The sequence below is a fragment of the Copidosoma floridanum genome, unplaced genomic scaffold (genome assembly GCF_036245765.1).
Source record: "Copidosoma floridanum isolate Cflo_tuat_1 unplaced genomic scaffold, Cflo_Japanese_pri ptg000032l, whole genome shotgun sequence".
In the NCBI taxonomy this organism is placed as follows: Eukaryota; Metazoa; Arthropoda; class Insecta; order Hymenoptera; family Encyrtidae; genus Copidosoma; species Copidosoma floridanum.
Genome location: NW_028321909.1, coordinates 7,296,215 through 7,318,693, shown reverse-complemented (window position 1 = coordinate 7,318,693; position 22,479 = coordinate 7,296,215). Strand labels below are relative to the sequence as shown.

At 36.0% G+C, this 22,479-nt stretch overlaps 2 protein-coding genes across 2 annotated transcripts; both read right to left on the bottom strand.

The window, feature by feature from the left end:
- Window positions 1–6,375: 6,375 nt before the first annotated feature.
- LOC106645896 (uncharacterized) lies at window positions 6,376–17,165 on the bottom strand. The gene is made up of 23 exons (XM_089597490.1): window positions 17,130–17,165; window positions 16,033–16,223; window positions 15,659–15,947; window positions 15,231–15,416; window positions 14,937–15,139; window positions 14,664–14,826; window positions 14,157–14,474; window positions 13,928–14,084; window positions 13,744–13,860; window positions 11,779–11,909; window positions 11,525–11,710; window positions 11,242–11,444; window positions 10,998–11,160; window positions 10,586–10,903; window positions 10,405–10,510; window positions 8,860–9,052; window positions 8,500–8,791; window positions 8,251–8,436; window positions 7,954–8,156; window positions 7,711–7,873; window positions 6,862–7,179; window positions 6,632–6,788; window positions 6,376–6,547 (listed from the first exon to the last, which is right to left on the bottom strand). The coding sequence occupies exons 2-23, from the start codon at window positions 16,165–16,167 to the stop codon at window positions 6,376–6,378; spliced, it is 4,359 nt and encodes a 1,452-aa protein (XP_089453616.1). The 5' UTR covers window positions 16,168–16,223; window positions 17,130–17,165.
- A 781-nt stretch (window positions 17,166–17,946) lies between these two features.
- LOC106645881 (esterase E4-like) lies at window positions 17,947–21,265 on the bottom strand. The gene is made up of 8 exons (XM_023390256.2): window positions 21,062–21,265; window positions 20,698–20,986; window positions 20,441–20,626; window positions 20,128–20,330; window positions 19,904–20,066; window positions 19,526–19,843; window positions 18,286–18,442; window positions 17,947–18,118 (listed from the first exon to the last, which is right to left on the bottom strand). The coding sequence occupies exons 1-8, from the start codon at window positions 21,194–21,196 to the stop codon at window positions 17,947–17,949; spliced, it is 1,623 nt and encodes a 540-aa protein (XP_023246024.2). The 5' UTR covers window positions 21,197–21,265.
- Between the last annotated feature and the right edge of the window lie 1,214 nt (window positions 21,266–22,479).

Below are 22,479 nucleotides of genomic sequence, written 5' to 3'. Positions count from 1 at the left end.
CCGTAATCGGACTTGTTATTAGTGCAAATTCGCTGCAGCGTATAATATGGGCCGATGTCGAGTTTGCTGCTGAAAGAAAGTTGAAGTGCCAATCCGAAGCCTAAATCGAATGTTACGGAAAAAATTAAAATTTTCATCTTCTACTTGTTTTTAGAGCCAATTTCGGTGTTCGCTGTGGTGTAAATCTTGATGATCCGAAAGCCAACTCGATAATTTTTTGACTCATAAGAGCGAACTCGTTATCTTTGATAGTACTACATTCCAATCGTGTATAAAAAATTTGGATTTCACTCAATTATTTATTTAGACAAATAGAGACTCGGTTTTCATTTTATTACAAAATCAGCCAAAGTTTTGTTATCATCAGATATTAGCGATCTGTAATTAAGAAGTGCTGATTGTACTTAAAAAAAAATTTAGGCTTACAATTAATCATTTTCAAAAAATTGAAAAAAATTATTGATGCTAAAAAACTATGAGAATTGAATTTTTTAAGTGTGAAACAAATATTTCTAGATTAATTGAAACATGAATTAATTATTGCACATGAAAAAAAAAAACCTAATTTCTTTACTTTATTCGTACACGCATCATGAGACGCATACCGATCAAAGGACTTGTATTAAAATGTTGAATCAACCAAAGTGATCTTTTGGTCTCAAACGTCAAGTTTCCTCGTATATTAGTAAGGTTGGCTACAAAAACCTCCTCTGCGTCTGGACCAATTGTTTCTTTTGTACTCGCCCCTCTTGCCCCCTTTCTTATTTGTCTTTGAGCTTCTCGCGCCTCTCCATCCTTTGCTCTGCCACTGTCTGTCTCCATTTGCACCCTCTTCAGCCGCCGTTCGTCGATTCGTCTGATGTTTGAGATTAGAAAAAATTCGCACCCGCGCCGCGTCCCCTGCGGAAAAGCTCCGCTTCAAAAACTCTCAAGGTGTCTCAATCATACCGTCTTGAAATGATGAAACAGACGCCTCCCGCTCGTGCAAATCGCAAAGATGAACTCCATGTCCTCGCGCCACGCCGTTGTTCCTCGCATGAGAATTTTTTTTTTCTCCTGTATTTAAATTACACGTGCGCGAGTAGGTAAACATTTTTCTTTGTCGATTCCTCGAGCTGCTGGAACCCCCTCAATTTTTTCGCCATTCATCGCAACACTCTCTCCCCGCACGGCCACACACGAGCTTTCGGAAATGAGTACTACTTATATACCCGCAAGCTCCTCCTTCCTCGCTTCCTTCCAAGCTTTTTTCTCCGAGACTATAGCTCTTGTTCGAACGCTAGCGTGCTTTTGGGAAATCTCAGTGCACCTGATGTATAATACACGAAATCCGGACATACGCATTAGATAATGATACTTACAATACGAACGAAAGAGAGGAAAAAAAAGCTCGTGTAACGGTAGCGAAACTATAGACAGTCCTTGACCCGCTCGTATATATATTGTTTTGACGACCCGAGCCGATAATCGTCCCCGCGGCGTATCAAAGCTCGGTAGAGAGCGATTACTCCGACAACGCACAGCCACGTACAACCCCCTCCTGTACCGATCGCGGGAGGGATACCTTTGACACGGAACTCCTTTTTCATAAGCAGCGCACCACCCGCTAACATGTATATATACATGCCTAGCGCCAGAAAGACAGATCGAAAGCTCGACGCGGACAAGAGGTGTAGAGAGGGGCGAGGGCTGCAGGTTTGCGCGTCCGCTCAATTCGCTCTCCGGGCCAGCCAGCCAGCAACGTCATCATAAGACCTCTTTGTTCTCCGGCAATTTCAGCGGCATTGTCACCGTCAACAATGTCCACTTGACATTCCCCCGCGCATTGTTATAGGGCCATCCCTTCCTCCCTTCCGGCCTCATCTCTCTCTCTCTCTCTCTCTCTGTCGGTCTTGTGTGCTTGGTGCAGTGCTCTCTTTCAATCATAAAGCACATCGCGCGAGCCAAGCGCGCACCTACTGAACACACACGTGTACATGTCTATATACACATTGCATACATTGTACAGTATACGTGAAAGAGACGGAGAGGAGATCGAGAGATGATAATAACGGAGGGGAAAAGGAGGAAGAGGCGGTGGGTTACACCTTTGTCGAGTACACATGTGTGGGACCACTGGTCACCGGAATTTTGCCTATCCCGTCGGCATAATCAAAACTTCTCGAAACTTGGCTCGTGTACTCACACACAGACCGACATCCTCGTACAGATTCAGATTTGGACCCCCTCCTCTTCCCCGTGGTCAAGGGTCTCGCAAGAAAGCCCCTCCGATAATTTACCACTTCTCGTCTCTCGTACATTTCAGCGGAGCAACCCTCCCCCCGCCCTTTTTTTTCCATCCTCGCGTGCTTTTTTCCCCTCCCATGCATGTGCTCCTGCATACCTACCCCTTTCGCTTGTTCTTCGGTTAGACCTGTGTGGTGTAATTGTTCTTCTTCTCAACAGCAACAACAACCTGCGCGTGTATCCCACCCATTGTATACGTGTATACATGTAGGTGTACAATACACATTGTGCAACGTGGCCCAACGTCGTCGTAAGCTCCTTGTTGTCGTCTTCCTCCCTCTCCTTGAGCGCTCGCGGCCGCGCTCCGTAGCATTGTTTCGGCGCATTGTTCGACGCCACCAATATTCTATACATATACGTACAACCGCTGTTGTGTCTTTATGCGCCGTTGCGACTGTCCCGGGAGCTTTGTACGAATATACTCGCCGAACCCTCTCTCTCTCTCTGTATACGCGCTTTTTTCGTCTCGCATGACAATGTGTGCGATGTGATCTTGCTGCAGGTGATTCCTTTTCTCAGGGATCGCAAGAACAGCTGTAAATGAGGATTGCCTTAATAGCGACCCTCGTTGCTCGTAAATCCATCGTAAAATCGGTCTACGATCGGTATGGCGATAATTTTTCCGATCGAAACAAAAAGCCTCCCCTTCGAACTTTCAACAAAAAACAAAACAAAAAAAAAAGCTGGATGGATGAAAAACAACAATACAATGCCCGTCAAACGCAACCAACCAACGAGCTTGGGTGCAAGAGTCGATGTGCGTGTATATAAAACTGCAGAACGAATCAGGAGGTTGGAAAAAAAAAAAAAAAATAGGCAGCAAATAACTCGTTCCCGCTATACGTACATAATAATTTTCCGTGTATTAACTGCAGAGTTGCCCGACATGCGTATTTTTTTTTTCAGATAAATTTCACCGATAGTCCCCAATAAATCGTCATCCGTTGTTTTTATGCCTTGGCGCGGACACGACACGCGTACCGTGCACGGTAACAATATACATTCTCTCGCACTTTTGTACATTGTATTAAACACGTTCGAGCATCTCGACCGTCCAGTGGGTGGTTGCTTATAGTACACGTGGTGCTATACACTCGATTCGAAAAGCAATAAAAAAAAAAAGGAAGAGATCATTCTGTGGTACATTTACATTCGTCCAATCTATACAACCGTCGAAGTAACAACAATTAAGCCGCATACAGCGTCTGCGGCGGCGCGGGTGGTTGTGGTACGGTCCGCCCCGTGGCGTGGCTGAGTTGTTCCATTGAGATCGAGAGGGCAGGCGGAGGAGGGCAGACTCGCAGGATTATTCGCGGATTATCAAGCATCGGTTGCCGAGAAGAATGAGGGGCCGCCAGCCGTCATTTAACTTTAACGCTCCAGCTGGCCCTTCATCCTCATCCCCCGGCTCCTTTTTATCGCTAACGTCGAACCCTCGAGGTCCACGCTAATTAAATCTACCCGCATACACGCAGACTGACGCGAGTATTGTACCGTGTCTCGCTCTTTTCATGTCGATCCCCCGTTTCTCAGGGAGCTTTTTTTTTTTTTTTTTTTTTTTTTTTTTGTTACGCTCTACCGGGTAGCCACTCTTTATTTCGGGGTTGATGCGAAAAACGCAAAGTTTCCGAAAAACCAAAGGTGTAGGGTAACAAAATCGGTTCCCGTCCGAGCATTGGGTCGGGGGAGGGGGACAAGTAAAAAATAAAATAAAACGAGGGGAACAATCGGGAAGACGAGGGACGCGCATTCGTCATCCCGTTCGTCATCGTACGATCGCCGGCTATTATCCTCTGGCACGGGTCCATTCTCGCTTGCTCCGCCGCTGTACTATATACCGCCTTTTCTCCGCGATTTTTCCGCCACATTTGCCTTTGTCTCGCGCGATAACAATGCCCGTCTATATACACAGGACCGCGCTGGCGTAAAAATGCATGCGACCCTCTTCCGTCCCCGTACTTTGGCGCTTTAGCGCGAGTTTTTAATTCGGAGTCGGCCTTCAAGCGGGTCGTTTGACGAGTTTGCGGGTCGCCTGTAGTTTCCTATACGACTGCAATTTTACAGTAAACGCCGGCTCCATTGACTGCGATGTCATTGTAAATTTGTGTCCCTCGCGGGCGCGAAGAAAAGTGGGACCGAAGCTCAGCCCTGATACACCATGAGTTGGACTAACTTTGTGCGATTACAAAATTTATTTACGTACTGTATATACATCTGGGACGTTTTATGCTTATACGTGCGTGGAACTTTTTATGGATTGTATCGCCGAGAGAGAGGGAGGATTAAACTTATTTCAAAGCGTTGACGAAGGGCGAAGGAAAAAAAAAAAGAAAAGCAAATCGGCCGATCGCAATTTGCCCCTTCCCACGCGTCCGACGAGAGACCTGCATATAGCAAAACCGGAGGAATGCGCCAGCGAATCTCCATCTCTGGCGCTGCATACGTAATGTCTGCGCCCCATTGTCGAGAGCGCGGCTCTCTCCCTCTTTTGTCTAGTCGCGGAAAATTTTCTGACCCCCCGCCTCGCGTATCGATCTCGGGGGTACGGGCCCCGATCATTTGCATGTTCATTGTTCGACTGGCGCATCTGCGACGTGAAATTCCGCGCTGGACCATTTTTTTTTACTCCCCGCCTTCGCGGGTCGATTCCGCGCGCCGAGTCCTTTCAAAAAGGACCTCTGCGCGATATTGATGGCTGCACACGTAGATATACGTATACGTATAGTCCACCCAGGAGTTTTTGCCAATTATTTGTTCGCCTTCTTTTCGCGGTTCGGCTCGCGCGCCTCCGCACTCTCCCCTTCCCTTCGCGCTTGGCTGGAGCTTTACTGCCGAGGCTTCCGTTCTTTTACTTTTCTCCGGCGTTGCAGCTCGCGTGCCATGTACGGTATATATAGTCTGTCTTGTCTTTGGCGCTGGGCTCCTGCGAATCGCAAGGGTTTAACTAAAGGCGAGCCTTGATTTTTTTTTGTATATTAGCAATACACGCGCATCGCCAGACTGGCCGATGGGACATAAAAAAGACGCTCGGAGGGGCTCTCCTAAAAACTCGTGCGTGAAAGTGATTAAAGTTTTCCATATAATAGTGGGCTTACACGCGTAAGACGGTAACGCGGGAGGTTATCCCGATATTGCGCATCTCAACGACGGCGCCTCAAGGGATTAAAAGCTCGGGATGATTCTGATTAAAGCAGCGGCTTCGTTAAGCTGGCTCCGCGTAAGCCACGTGTTGTCGTTTACGCAGGCGTTCCTCTTGAGTGATAATGTTCTACCCCTCCCCCCCCTCCGTTTTATACTGCTGCGAGCTTAAACACCCGTTTTATCGATAAATACATTTTTTTTTTTTTTTTTCATATCCAACTGTGTATCTGATTGCAAATATTGAATTTTTGCGCTGTTTGTTTTTCTTTTATCTCGGCGATATTGCAACGCGCCTTATCAGTCGAGTCAAATAAAACTCGGGCTTATCGTGGGTACGAAAATAGAAACGTCGACCTCGATATCCCGGTTGAAAAGTTTTTTTCACGCAAACGTGATGGATGTTTTGCGCGTGTCTTGGACAAATTTAATGGTGTAATCGGGGCATTGAAGGTACCAAACGATTACATGGTCACGCGTGTAGGAACACGAAAAGAAAAAATTGGGCAAGAGGAGGTACATGGGCAGGCGAACCGAAAGAGCGGAAGAAAGCTCTCTCCGTGACGACTGTACGAGACGATGACGACGGGAGAAAGAGCTGCTGCTGCTCTTACCGAGGCTCTTTTATTTCGCAAACAATGGAGGAGCGCTTTGTTTCAGGCATTGTCAGAAAGAGGGCCTGGACAGTAACGCGCTCACAAAAGTTATAATGAAACGCTATTTATTTAAATGCCCGCGCGCACAAGCGAGCTTGCGCACTATTTGCCAGAGCACTTCTCTCTCTCCCTTTAATCTCTTTTCTTTTTTTTTCGTGTTTCTGCCATTTTGTGCATTTTTGAATTTTTTTTTTTTTTTTTTGGCTTTTAGCACAAGTCGAAAATCTTTCGTGTGTAAGAATTTAACGAGTGATGATGCCAGCAATTGTGTTGAATTTTATTTAACAAGCGAGCGTTAAAATTTTTCAAAGTAATCGCTGTTCTTTTCGTAAAACGGCCAGCTTTTCGAGTCCCTGTCATCGCGCAACTGAAGGTCTTTGTTTATTTCGAGATAACACAAATGCTCTTTGCTCGCTGGTTTCCAAACTGTCGTAATGTACTTGTCATCGGTCTCGGGGGTGGGATTCCTGTAACAATTATTGGAAATGTGGTACGATGACATTTCTCCGCGATTTTTGGTAATATAATTGTAAATGTCAAAAAATAATCACCCAAACGCTGCAAAATTACTCCACAGGCGAATAATCCTTTCCAAAACTAGCCTGTCCAGAGTACCTTCTTTGGGATACAATTGCTCTGGATTTTTTTTCCTCATAGGAAAACGAGATAAGTAAAACAGGTATGATAACTCGTCAGCGTGGGCGACACCTAAAAAATATGTAGAATTACATTTTAACTACACAAATAAATCTACATTTATATTGGTAAAAAAGGTTCGTGCCTTTGAGAGGCTGTGGGCCATGCTTATTTTGATAAACCGTTAGTTCGTCTCCCATGTAGGAAAACATGTAAACGTAGGTTGGTGCTGTTGCGGATTCAACTCGATGATCGATAACTTGTCTATTGGCGTGAATAATCAAGTCGGTCGTCAAGCGTATCAAATTCCAGACGTTTTCTGAATCGATTGGCTTGTTCTTTAAATAAAATTCTCGCACTTCTTTCATTAACTCAGGAAATACCGTGGGATCTTTTAATTTATTTCTGATTATTGATTCTATATGATCGTTGTAGTATTTGTAGGTGTCGTCGGTAAATTTATCTAAAATTTGTTGAAAAATTAATTTAAACATTAATTCAAATTAAAGGAAATTAATATCGGATCTTTTTATCATTCCAGTTTAAATTATCCAAGCCACCTTAACAAATGTCATTTACGAATTCTCAATGACCTATATTTTTTAATATTTTATTTACGTCTATAAATTCGTGAGACGATAAGTCGGCAGTAAAAATTTCTGCTAGTGCTCATTTCAATATTTGACATAACTTTTGAAAACTAATAATTTTGAAAGTGCTAATTGTTTAATAATCGCATCAATTTTTTGTGTTATTACCTTGTTTCAGTAAATTGTCATTATGTTTGAGTTTTTTGTGCAAATACAAACACAAAATTCACTTCAACTCCGTAATAATTTTTAATGATATTTTTTTATACTACGTACATTTAAATTCGAAATACTTTTAGTACATTGAAATGTGATATATTTTGAACCTGTCTTAATACCATTGTTTGAGAGAATGATTTCGGCTTCTTAAAGTTCATAAAACAACAAAAATAAACGTAACTTACCTACAAACATCAAAAGACTTTCATCTGGGGTATGACCTATCATAATGGGTATGTCGGCATTGTTGTTCTTCAATTCCTCAAAAGTACCAGGTATCACTGGATCTGAGGTGTAATCGACATCAATGACCGGCATGTAAAGACTTAAATCGTATTGAATCGCTTCCTGTGATTGTACATAATAATTGCATAACAACGTGTGAAACCATCTAATTTAAAATTTAAAAAAAAAATTATTTCTAGCACCTCTTTGCTTAAAATTTTGTTTTTACACTCGACAAGTTTCGTGGCTGGCATTGAACGAAGAAATTCTATCACCTCCAACGGATCTTTGGACTGCATTCCAAGATGAGCGGCGATTCTAAAGCCATTTTTAATATCATATTTGCCAGTCAAGGTTCGTGCGCCATTGCACGTACCACTTTGAATAATTGCTTTGTGAAACAATCCTACGTTTCGATATGTTCAATGTAAAATATTTCACTATTTTTCATACTGTTTTTATTTTTATTTTTATTTTAATATCTAGATGAACATACGCACCTTTAGCTTTTGGTATCAGTGTTAACAAGTGGCTGATCACGGCTCCAGCACTGCTACCATAAATCGTAACGTTGTTTGGATTACCACCGAAAGCTTTGATATTATTTTGAACCCATTGCAAAGTGCACAGTACATCTCTTATCCCAACATTACCAGACGCAACTTCGTGTCCAAGGCTGAGGAAACCTGCAAAAACATTTCCAAGGTTTCTTCAATTTTCTTGGAACCATAAAAATATTTTTTACTTACCAAATATTCCTACTCTGTAATTAATATTGACTAACACCACGTCTTGCGTAACCAAATAATCCTGCCTATAGACATCACGATTTGTTGTACCTTCGACAAAACTTCCACCATGAATGAAAACCATCACTGGTCTGTCGGGACTAAGAGTTTTTGTAAATACACTTAAGTAAAGGCAATTTTCGCTTCCTATAATTTCTTCATGATGAATGTCGTCTCTGAGCTGCATGCAATCATCGCCAGCATAATTTGAAGCATCTCGCACACCGGACCATTTTTCAGGTGGTTGTGGCACCTTATTATTGATTGATATGTCATTACTACTTCAAAATAACATTTTAAACATATTTTATGTAATCTTACTTTAAATCTCAGTGGACCAAGAGGTGGTGCAGCATAAGGTATCCCCTTAAAAGCGTAGTAACTGGGGCCTAAAATACTTTTCAACGTAACTCCCTGCAGCTGTCCTTCTCTTATAGTTACAATTGGTCGTTCCATATTTGACAATAGATTGAATATACTTCTCCGATGTTTTTTGAGTGTGAGTTTGCTACAACTTCGAAAAATTTTAGCATTTATGATTGGGTTTTATAGCATTTTCAGTGTTATCATCCAATGCTTTATCAAAACTTAATTACATGTGCGCAAATACAAAATTTTAAATTACTCTACATTTGTGAGACTTTTTGTACAACTTGTATGATGATGTAATTGAAAAAATAAAATTATGTGGATACGTAATATATATGGTATAATATTTTAAAAATACTATTCTTAGTTTGTTGGATTAAAGAAAAAAAAAATTTTTTTTTGAAAGTAATAATTAATGGCGCAATATTTTTGATAAAAATATAAATGCATTTATTGAAAATAATTCACAATCCTTTTTGTAATAATAAGAACTTACGTATAAAATAAAATACGTATAACAATGAATTTTTTTGACTTGCATCAATTTTACCGATTACAGTACAATTCCTTAATTTGGCAAAATTATTGTAAATTGTAATTTTATTATTCTCACTATTGGTACGAACTATAACCAGTCATTAAATGTTTATTCATATTTTACCTTTATTTATCAGCTAGTAACTTAGAAGAATTATTTTTCTTAAACACCACAATAATATTTTATCGGAAACTATTACATAAATATTGTGTACATTGCAATCATAGAGAAACTGCATGCAGCCAGTTTATTTTGATTTTTTAATAATAAAATTACATAATATTACTGATAAATTATTTTAATACAAAAGTAATTCCGATGAATAAAAAAAGATTTTATAAATATGATTTTTGGTGTGTAAAAACGATTGATGGGGTAAAATTTAGAATTTCTTAAAAAGAAGAACATATTTTACACAAGTGTTTTTTTTTTTTTTTTGGGCTTCAATTGCTTTTCGTTTACATCCTGAATTAATTAAAAATATAATTAATTTTTTTCGTTGTACCTTTTAATATTTTAAATTCTATGCCAACAACGAACCTTAAAACTTTTTGAAGAATTTGCCATTTTTTTCGTAAAACGACCAGCTTGCAGATACCCTATCATCACGTATTATAAGTTCATTATTTATTTCTAGATAGTATAAATGCTCTTTGCTCACTGGTTTCCAAATTGTCGTTATATAATTATCATCAGTACTGGGGGTAGGATTTCTAAAATAAAATGTAACATGATAAAACATTTATAAGAATTTTACTTTAATACTGTTTTCTTATGGTCTATTGATATTGTTATAACAACAATTATAATTATTTTCATCATTATTATTACTATTACTATTATTATTATTATTATTATTATTATTATTATTATTATCATTGGTATTGTTATTGTCTAAAAATATTCACCCAAACGCTGCAAAATTACTCCACAGTCGTATAATCCTTTCTGTAACTAGCCTGTCTAGAGTACCTTCTTTGGGAAACAATTGGTCTGGAAACTTTTTTCTGCACGGGAAACCTGGTAAGTAAAACAGGTATGATAACTCGTCAGCGTGGGCAATACCTAAAACACAGTTCAGTTTGCATTTATGTAACTATATAGTGATGTTAACAAATAAGTATTGATATTTTTAAAAACCTTTGAGAGGCTGTGGACCATGATCAGTTTGATAAATCGTGGGCTCATCTCCCATGTAGGAAAACATGTAAACGTAGGTTGGTGCTGTTGCAGATTCGACTCGATAATCGATAACTTGTCTATCAGCGTGAATAGTAAAGTCACTTGTCAGATGTATAAGATTCCATTCGTTTTCTTTATTAATTGGCTGGTTCTTTAAATAAAATTCTCGCACTTCTTCCATTAAATTAGGCAGTTCATTAGGGTCTTTTAATTTATTTTTGAGTATGTTTTCTAAATTATCATTGTAGTATTCGTATGTTTCATCAGTAAATTTATCTGAAATTAATTATAAAATTCACTTTTACAATAAAATAAAAATTGTAAAGGTTCAGTGAAAAAGTGTGCAATAAAAAATGTAGATACAACTTACCTACAAACATCAAAAGACTTTCATCTGGGGTATGACCTATCATAATGGGTATGTCGGCATTGTTGTTCTTCAATTCCTCAAAAGTACCAGGTATCACTGGATCTGAGGTGTAATCGACATCAACGACCGGCATGTAAAGACTTAAATCGTATTGAATCGCTTCCTGAGATTGTACATAATAATTACATAACAACGTGTGAAACCATCTAATTTAAAATTAAAAAAAAAAAATTATTTCTAGCACCTCTTTGCTTAGAATTTTGTTTTTGCACTCGACAAGTTTCGTGGCTGGCATTGAACGAAGAAATTCTATCACCTCCAAGGGATCTTTGGACTGCATTCCAAGATGAGCGGCGATTCTAAAGCCATTTTTAATATCATATTTACTAACTAGAGTGCGTAAGCAATTGCACGTACCACTTTGAATAATTGCTTTGTGTAACAATCCTAAAAGTTCGAAAACATGCTATTATAAATATATAATATTTTGTTTCTGTTCTCGTATGGGTCATGGATTTTCATTAAACCTTTAGTTTTTGGTATCAGTGTTAACAAATGGCTAATCACAGCTCCAGCACTGCTACCAAAAACTGTAACGTTGTTTGGATTTCCACCGAAAGCTTTGATATTATTTTGAACCCATTGCAGAGAAAATAGTATATCTCTTAATCCTATATTACTGGGCGCAACTTCATGTCCGAGGCTAAGAAAACCTTTAAAAAAACGTATAATGTAAGGTTTTATTGAATTCCACACAGGTACATTAATGCTTTGCACTTACCAAATATTCCTACTCTATAGTTAATGTTCACCAATACGACGTCTTGGGTAACTAAATAGTCCTGCCTGTAGACGTCACGGTTCGATGTACCTTCGATGAAACTTCCACCATGAATGAAAACCATCACTGGTCTGTTGGGATTAAGGGTTTTCGTAAATACATTTAGGTAAAGGCAATTTTCGCTTCCTACGATCCCATCATGGAGAATATCGTCTCTGAGCTGCATGCAAGCGTCCCCAACATAATTTGAAGCGTCACGTATACCATCCCATTTTGAACGTGGTTGTGGTTCCTGGAGAACAATTATTTATCAATAGGACATATCTACCCGAGACAGTATTTTGAAATGTTTTTTTATGTACCTTAAATCTTAACGGACCAACAGGTGGTGCAGCAAAAGGAATCCCTTTGAAAGCATAGTAATTTGGACCCAATACACTTTTCAACGTAGTACCCTGTAGTTGTCCTTCGCTTATAGTTACTACTGGCCTATCCATGTTGACTTTGTTGAACCAATACGTATCTTCAAGATTGTAGCGTGCTACTTACTCCGACGCGAGTTAACCTTGATATTCGTCTTTTATATCGTTTTTAGTGTTATCATTCAGGGATTTATCAAAATGCAATCAATTTTAATTATATGTGCGCAGATAAAATATTTTTACATATTAGCAAATATCGGGGTCTTGTACGAAATTGAATTTTGTTACAATACAAATTGATAAATTCATGAGCTTCTATTATTTATTAATACTTACTGTTAGTTTTTTTTTTTCTTTAAAAATATTAGATTATGACTTACTTTGAAAAACATCACTAGCCGTGTTATATTGTTTATTAAAATACTTTTTTTTGTTCGAAAAAAAGTTATGATCCTTCTTTTAATAAAATCAGCGTTTCAAGAATTTGAAAAAAATTTATTTTATTTAGTTTAAAATTAAACACGCATAAATTTTTTAAAATAAATACTGTTATCATAACTGTCAACGTTTATACGTAACATAGTTTCATTTAGCATAACAAAGTATATATTGGAATGCTTCATCACGATTCTACACACTAGAACATTAAATTTATAAATATTTTGTCCGTCTATAATGTTGATAGATATTTCTGTTGATACATTTTTTGATAACTTAATGGTCTTGATTTCAGATTTCAATCCTTATTGTATATAAATTGAATAGGATTATTGATGTCATTTTTTTAATTTCAGTATTAGTTATTAAAAATAGTTGTACTATCGCTTTAGTAGATTTGTTAATTTTTCTTATGTAATTTTCCCTTTGAATAATAAAAAAATCATTCTGGCTTGAAAAAAAAAACATTTGGCAAAAAAATATTTTACGTACAAAAAAGTTTATTGTACTGCATATAAATTTATACTTACAAAAAACATGAGAGACAATATTGAATATAATTTTGTTTTTTCTGTCATGCGGAAAAATACATGTAGTATAATTTTGCGCCATTTTAATATTTATTTCTTTATTGATTTCATGTACAATGAATTTTTTTTTTTTTTAGTTATTGATCAAATATTATATTTTACTACACCTTATTAATGTAGAATATTTATTACAGACTTTGAATAATGGACTGAAAAAAAGTTAATAATACTGAATGAATAAAAATGTACGAATAGAAATATGTATTTGTACAAATGAAATCGAAAATATATTTCCAGAGATATTGTACGAGGAATATTTTACTATAAATTGTAGGCTCTTTTTTTCATTGCACATAATCTTTAGGACATTTGTATATACAAACACAAATTTTGTGTATACAATGAATTTATTTATGATTAAAAAAAAATTAAATAGTCACGCTCCATGATACCAAGTTGATTTCTTAATATTAATTATTAAAAAAAAAAAAAATTATTTGACTGGTAATAACGAAGACCATCAAAATCTTTCAAAATGTACATGATTCTTTTCGTAAAAGGGTCGGCTTTCAGACTCTTTGTCATCACGCAAAGTTAAGTCCTTATTGATTTCGAGATAGTACAAATGCTCTTTGCTAACGGGTTCCCAAGTAGTTGTAATATATTCATCATCAGTCTTTGGTGTAGGATTTCTGTAATAATTTATAAAATTAACATGTGTCAATAAATTTTTTATTCAGTTAGTGCAGGTATTCTTACCCTGTAGCAGCAAAATTACTCCATAGCCGGATCATCCTCTCCACAACAAGTCTATCTAAAGTACCTTCTTTCGGATACAATGTATCTGGGTTTTCTTTTCTCAATGGAAAATAAGCCAAGTGAAACAGATACGACAAATCATCAGCATGCGCGACTCCTATAAGAATCATCATAAAACTATAAATAATCATAAAAACAGTATTTATAAGTTCTTTAAACTAAATGTAACCCTTAAGAGGTTGTGGGCCATTCTCAGTTTGATAAACTGTAAATTCGTCTCCCAAGTGGGAAAACATGTAAACGTAGGTTGGTGCTGTTGCGGATTCGACTCGATAATCGATAACTTGTCTATCAGCGTGAATGAAAAAATCACTAGTCAATCGTATTAGGTCCCACACGTTTTCTGAATTGATTGGCTGGTTCTTTAAATAAAATTCTCGCACTTCTTGCACCAATTTAGGCGCCACACTAGGATCCTTCAATTTATTTTTGATTATTGATTCTAGATTATCGTTGTAGTATTCGTAAGTTTCGTCATTGAATTTATCTAAAATTCATTAAACATAGTAGTTTTTATACCTAGAGTGCGTGGCTTTGTGCTCATAAGCAAAAAATAACCGTCACTACTTGGGCCAAAATGCATGACCATTGATACGAAATATACTCGTAGTAAGTACAAAATTTATTTACATCAGTGCAATAGGAAAAAAAAAAAAATCAAAAAAAATAAACGTACCAACAAACATTAAAAGACTCTCATCTGAGGTGTGGCCGATCATAATTGGAATATCAGCATTGTTATTCTTTAACTCTTCAAATGTACCGGGAATCAAGGGATCAGAAGTGTAATCTACGTCAATAACAGGCAGGTACGGTAGTATTGCGTACTGTATTTCTTCCTGTAATATGTATTCATTACGTCTAATAATGTTTATCTGTTTCTCAAACTTGCCTCGCAGCACTCTCATGCTACTTGATCGGAATATAAAAATGACTGTATAAAACTTACCTCTTTGGATAAAATATGTGTATGGCATTCGACCAGTTTAATGGCAGGCACTGTACTAAGAAATTCTATTACTTCGACAGGATCTTTTGAATGCATTCCAAGGCGAGCAGCGATTCTAAAGCCGTTTTTTATGTCAAACTTCTTAATTAGTGTCATAACCAAGTTGCAGGTATTACTTTGTATGATGGCTTTGTGGAACAAGCCTACGATGTAAAATGTCCAAGCAATTTTATAAGTTTTTTCATAGTTACATCAAACAATGTTCTAAGTTGGTGACATATATTGATTACTAACCTTTAGCTTTTGGTATCATTGTCAATAAGTGGGTTATGACGGCTCCAGCGCTGTTACCGAAAATAGTGACATTATTTGGATCCCCGCCAAAAGCTTTGGCATTGTCTTTAACCCATTGTAAAGAGTAGAGTATATCTCTCAAGCCCAAATTTCCGGTTGCCACTTCGTGCCCAAGACTTAAGAAACCTGCATTTATTTTATATTTTTAATTAATTGTTGATTATTGAGTACGTTTGTATTTTATGCATTAATGTACACATTTTATTACAATAAAAAATAATTTAGAGAGTTCTCAATGTCACCCAACACAATTTTTTTAAACACTGAACAAAATTTTCGGGATACAGTTTTTTTTTTTTTTTTTAAATAGTAGACATTCATGTGGCGCTTTTATGGTTTTATCAAAATAGTTAAAATAATTCACTTGCCAAATGGTCCTAGTCTGTAGTTAATGTTCACTAATACGACGTCTTGGGTAACTAAATAGTCTTGCCTGTATACATCGCTGTTCGTTGTACCATCAGCGAAACCTCCCCCATAAATAAATACCATCACTGGTCTGTTGGGACTAAGAGTTTTAGTGAATACACTTAGGTAAAGGCAATCTTCGCTCCCTATAATGTTACGAACTTTATCGTACGAATACTGCATGCAAGGGTCACCCACGTAATTCGAAGCATCACGTACGTCATCCCATTTTGCAGGTGGTTGCGGTGCCTGATTAACAACCGAGATCACATTATTATTACTTTAGGATAAAGAAGTACAAAGACTATGTATTGCAAGTAATAATTTAACGTACTTTAAACCTCAATGGACCTAACGGTGGTGCGGCAAAGGGAATTCCCTTGAAAGCGTAGTAATAAGGGCCCAGAACACTCTTCAACCTAATACCCTGGAGTTGTCCTTCACTTACAGTAACGATAGGTCGTTCCATCTTCACGGATCATATATGTACGCTTTTCTGATGTTTTTGATATGTGAATTTGTTACCTTTATTAAAACAAATTTTCCTTAATGTCCACTTTTTATATCATTTTCAGTTGGATAAACCAGAGATGCATACAAATATAAATAATTTTTATCACATCTGTGCAAACATTACTTCATGCCAGTATGATTAATTCAACTACAAGGAAAACTTTAACAAAATTTAAATCACGCTAAATAATAAAAACATTTCTTAATCTCAAGCAAACGTCATGAAATTATTTTTCAACAGTTATAATTAAGCGAGTAAAAATTATAAGTCATTTTTTTTAATACTTTGATGAAGTACTTAATTGATAGTAAGAAATTAAAATGCAGTAAATACAATAAAATTCTAAAATATGAGGTACAACTCTTGAACTAACGGAATCTTTTTCTGAAAAACGTATTTATTACCCGTATCAGGAAAATTAACTGTATAAACTTTTGTGCACACATACATTGAAAAAACAATGGTCTGTAATAACCATTATATGTTTCGAGCACTCACTTCGTACATATTATATACGTTGTTATAAATAGCTGTGCTACGATAAAATATACCTACTGGCACAGTTTGTGGCGTAGTACGAGCGCCATACGTTTTTTTTTTTTAATCTACTTTATGATAGCAATGTCATATAGTGTAAACGTGTGGATTAAGATTTGTAGAAAAAGGAAAAAATATGTTGAAAAACTACATAACTTTACTCGTGTGAAAGTAATAAAAGAAACTAATAAGCTGCGTTTACTTAAAATGGAAGGGCTGGTTGTTTTTTAAATTATAACTTATGTGAATTTTTCAACTTTTTTTTCTATGTGAGCAAAAAACTTTTATTTACAGTTTGATTAAATCCAATAAGCGAATTTTTATCTCAACGTTTGAGCAATACCATTGTTACTAATACTATCAATTAGTTCTTATTTTACCTTAATTTCAAGCCAAAATGACTACACTAAGTCGATTTCACCTACGCCATTAGAGCGACTAGTATAAACTGACCTGGCTCCACGGTATTAAGATACATCACCATGCACTAAGTTAATAGAGCCCACAGCAGAATGCTTACGTTCATCTACTACGTGAGCATGTTTACTCTCACTTAATACGTGAGTACGAGCGTACTTCTACGCTCTATAATTTTTTCCGTATACAAAAACAATCCTCTTAATTTTTCTAAATATTTTGTATGGATTAAACAAGAAATACTATTTAGTTAAAATTATAACCTACAAATGAACTGTATGCAATTAAATTTTTAAATTTAATAGCTGGGGTTTTTTCTTTTTCTTTTTTTTTTTTTTTCAACATTTGGATGTTTACGGCATTTATGGTAGAAAAATTGCGTTCACCACTGAGTGCGCATCGTGATGATCGCTCTGGAAGGGATGCGCTCCAGTGAGAGGTTTTGATCGAAACTTTTTTAACCCCTAATATGCACCCTTTCCAAGGCGCCTACACAGCTTATCCCTGATTCGTACTGAGGTACAGAGTCAGCTGTGAGACCCAACAAATCTCAGCCCAACATATAAAAATGAAAAGAAAAAATTTTACTACATTTCTCAGAGATTATGGGGGGATGGAATGAAAGTATCTGTAATCAATTGTTTTATCCGCTTACAGATTTTTTAATACATGTATATATACAAATTTCTGTCTCTTTAAACTTTTGATGCCTTTATTTTACTGCATCAAAAGTATTTATTGTGTCTCATTATGAGATATTTTGTTCAACAGTAACAAATATTAAAGTTGTTTGAAGTAATCGCGGTTCTTTTCGTAAAATGGCCAGCTTTTCGAGTCCCTGTCATCGTGCAATGTAAGGTCTTTATTTATTTCTAGATAGTACAAGTGCTCTTTGCTCGCTGGTTTCCAAACTGTCGTAATGTACTTGTCATCGGTCTCGGGGGTGGGATTCCTGCAAAGATAATTTAAAATTTTAAAAGGGTACACATAATATTCTATTAAAATTGTGTTGTAAGTATTTGTTTTTAGAATTATTTATGCGTATTTTTATAACTTTTATCATTGGTCTTTTTTTGCTGTTGTTAATATTATTATTATTTTAATATTAAAAATACTCACCCGGTTGCGGCAAAATTTTGCCACATACGAATCATTCTCTCCGTTACAAGTCTATCCAAAGTACCTTCTTTGGGATATATTTTTTCTGGGTTCTCCTTTCTTATAGGAAAGTAGGCCAGGTACAACAAGTATGAAAGCTCATCAGCATGTGCGACTCCTACGGAAATCAACATTTTCTGTAAAACTGTTCATTATAATGGTACTCATTCAGGTAGATCACCAAACTTTTTTATTTTTTTATTTTCCTAAATCTTAAAGTGAGTTATCAATTACCATCTAAAAATTAATGTGCACATTTTTAAAAATATTTTTGTTAAAATTTAAAGATTGCTATAATGAAAAGTATTTTTAATCTATATATTTTGTGATGAATCTAACATAATTATTTATTTAGAGATTTGTCGATATTCTGTCATCAAATCAATTTCATTCAAAGTGTACTTAAAAATCCATAAATTTGACAAAATTTCCATTACTTTCTGTAGTTTACAGTAAAACAACGATAATAGTAGTTTTCGTCGGATAAGTGCCATCGTCTCCGGGGCTATTTTGCGGCCCAAGGGATCTGCGAAGCAGGGCCCGAGGGACGTAAGGTATAGCCACGGAGCGGTAGCGCTCATGTGGCGAATGCTATTTTTCCTACCGAGGGCACACCAGCCTCTCAAAAACGCCCGAGGTAGGAAAATTAATTTTCAATCTAAAATGATCTAATTTTACCTTTTTTTATCTTATTTGAATTAATCTACTCACACTTCAATCTTACAATAAATAATTCAATTCATTATTTAAATATCCACAAAAAAATACTTTTCCTACCTCGGGCGTTTTTGAGAGGCTGGTGTGCCCTCGGTAGGAAAAATAGCATTAGCCACATAAGTGCCATCGTCTCCGGGGCTATTTTGCGGCCCAGGGGACCTGCGAAGCCCTTGGGCCGCAAAATAGCCCCAGAGACGATGGCACTTATCCGACGAAAACTACTATTATTTTTTAAATATTTTGCGTTGTTTATAGCTCTGACAGGATTTTAATATTAATTTAAAATCATAACATTTTTTCATAGTATTGAATCTTTTTTTTTTTACTATCGCTACCTCTAAATTTTAACTAAAAAATCGGAAAAATGCACACAGTTTATTTAAACGATAAGTGATGTAAATTCACTGGACGGCTTAAGGCAATGAGAAAAAAATTTTTTGTGATCCACTAGAATTTATGTGTCATGTCTACAAATTGAAAAAACCTTTGAGAGGCTGTGGACCATGATCAGTTTGATAAATCGTGGGCTCATCTCCCATGTAGGAAAACATGTAAACGTAGGTTGGTGCTGTTGCAGATTCGACTCGATAATCAATTATTTGTCTATCAGCGTGAATAGTAAAGTCACTTGTCAAACGTATCAAATTCCAGACGTTTTCTGAATCGATTGGCTTGTTCTTTAAATAAAATTCTCGCACTTCTTTCATTAACTTAGGAAATACCGTGGGATCTTTTAATTTATTTCTGATTATTGATTCTATATGATCGTTGTGGTATTTGTAAGTTTCGTCATTGAATTTATCTAAAATTTAATATGACATTAAAAAATTTTTAGTACAAAAAAATTAAAAAAAAAGCATACCAACGAAAACCAAAAGACTCTCATCCGAGGTATGTCCAATCATAATCGGTATATCAGCATTGTTATTCTTTAACTCTTCGAATGTACCAGGAATCAAGGGATCCGAATTGTAATCTACATCAATAACTGGCCCGTATGGTCGCATGCCGTATTGAATTGCTTCCTGTAATGAGTATAAAAAATTATTTAAAAATATTTGAATGACCAAAAAGTTGACAAGCTACCTCTTGGGTTAGAATGTGATCTTCACATTGAACAAGTTTTATAGCGGGCATTGTGCGAAGGAATTCTATCACTTTGGTTGGATCGTCTGAATGCATTCCAAGAAGAGCTGCGATTCTGAAGCCATTTTTTATGTCGAATTTACTTACTAGGGTCCTGGCGTTATTGCAAGTGCCACTTTGAATTATAGCTTTGTGAAACAAACCTGTACACATTAATATGAAATTTAATGGTACTTAACAGTGTACAATATACTAATGACATGCAAAAATTATCCATTAATATTCAATGATGATAAAAACAGTGATTGATTACCTTTAGCTTTCGGTATCAGTGTCAACAAGTGAGTTATCAGAGCTCCTGCGCTGCTACCAAAAATTGTGATATTATTGGTATCTCCTCCAAAAGCTTCAACATTATTTTTAACCCATTGCAAAGAGTAGATTACATCTCTCAAACCCACGTTACTGGTTGCCACTTCGTGTCCGAGACTGAGAAATCCTGTAGACGTTCGATAAAGTTTTTAGAGTTCATTCTCTCACTCACTTCTATGGAACAAAATATTTACCTACCGAAAGGTCCCATTCTGTAGTTAATATTTACCAATACGACATCTTGAGTAACCAAATAATCCTGCCTGTAGACATCACGGTTGGTTGTGCCTTCAAGAAAACTTCCACCATGAATGAAAACCATCACTGGTCTGTCGGGACTAAGAGTTTTAGTAAGTACACTTAGGTAAAGACAATCTTCACTTCCTACGACTGCTCGGGTTCGATCATCCCTCATCTGCATGCAAGCATCCCCAACATAATTCGAAGCATCTCGTACACCAGACCATTTTTCAGGTGGTTGTGGTGCCTGAGTAACAACCGAGATCACATTAATGTTATTTTATAACTAGGAATCGTAGAAAAATAATGAACTAACGCGTACTTTGAATCTTAGTGGGCCAAGAGGTGGTGCGGCAAAGGGAATCCCTTTAAAAGCATAGTAGTTGGGACCCAATACGCTTTTTAAAGTAGTGCCCTGCAGCTGTCCATCACTTATAGTCACAATTGGTCGGTCCATGTTTGGCAATATGTTTAATATGCTTCTCCGATGTCTTTGAATCGCGTGTTCACTGCCTACTCCAAAACGAGACAGCCTTGATATTCAGTTTTCATGTCGTTGCAAAGTCTTATCACCAAGAGGTTTATCAAAGCGCAAACAATTTTTATCTCCATGTAAATAATTCTTCTGACGACGTTGTCAAATTATTCATCTTTAGTAGAAATGTACAAGTTATATTAATGGTTTTCAACACTGCTTCTCCATAGTAATAATAACAATCATATAGTATCATTCATTGTGGTTAGTTACTGTCATACTTTGAACTTGCATGAGCGTTGCGTTTTAGTACTAAAAAGTAACTAATTTTTCTTTTGTATACAACTATACGTTATGGAGGTGCAGTATGTAATATAATTGAAACTATTAATAAATTTTTAAGAGGTGTTTCAAAATATCTTTAATAAATTAAAATACTATTTTTATCATCGTACGCCATCGTGCATTTCGTAATTTTATTGATGATAATAATTATAGTCCTGATGAAACAGTAATTATTGTAGTAACATAATAATGATAATAAAATTGCGTATTATAATTAATTATCAATAATAATCATTATAGTTTAGTGTAGCATGTTTTTCCATTAACAGATTTACAATATTTTTATATTTAAATTGCCTCACACGAAATGCAGTGTGTTGACATGTAATAATTTTAAGAATCTAGTTGTTATTTAGTATATAAATTCACTAGCTAATTTAATTTTAATTTAATTAAATAACAACGATTTATAAATAAATAAATAAATAAATAACAACGATTTGTGTATTGTTTTAAAAAATTCCAACAGTTGACCAAAGTAAGATAGAGAAGTAATTTTTAAGTTACAAATGTAACATAATTAAAAATATTTTCTTATAGTATTTAGTTCGTCAATAGACCTTAATGTTAATAAATACAATTTATTTACAAAATAAAGATGCTGAATTGTGATTTGAATTACCCAGAGTTTCAAATTTTATTTTTTCTACCAATTGTAAATAAACAATCCTGTTATTATCAATTAAATTTCTAATTAAATTTCATCATACAAATTTTATAACTCCTTAATACATTGTTTTATTCGTAAGGCACTATTGTTTCGTTGGGATTCCCAATTGCTTTTTTTTACTCTTTGTTTGACTCACATGGATACCGTTTCTTAACTAGAGAAAAATGCTGGTGTTACTTCATATAATATTATCTTATTGATTATGTTACGTTGTTGCTGATTCTAAGTAAAAACATGTAGTTGAAATATT

Coding starts and splice junctions, on each gene's coding strand:
- LOC106645896 (XM_089597490.1), bottom strand. CDS start 16,167: ATGGAACGACCTATCGTTACTGTAAGTGAAGGACAACTCCAGGGTATT. Junction 11,161..11,241: donor ACAAAATTCTAAGCAAAGAG/GTGCTAGAAATA, acceptor GTACAATCTCAG/GAAGCGATTCAATACGATTT. Junction 9,053..10,404: donor AAAGAAGGTACTCTAGACAG/GCTAGTTACAGA, acceptor AATTTTTCGAAG/TTGTAGCAAACTCACACTCA.
- LOC106645881 (XM_023390256.2), bottom strand. CDS start 21,196: ATGGACCGACCAATTGTGACTATAAGTGATGGACAGCTGCAGGGCACT. Junction 19,844..19,903: donor GAGTCTTTTGGTTTTCGTTG/GTATGCTTTTTT, acceptor ATTAAATTTTAG/ATAAATTCAATGACGAAACT. Junction 18,119..18,285: donor CAAAATTTTGCCGCAACCGG/GTGAGTATTTTT, acceptor TTATCTTTGCAG/GAATCCCACCCCCGAGACCG.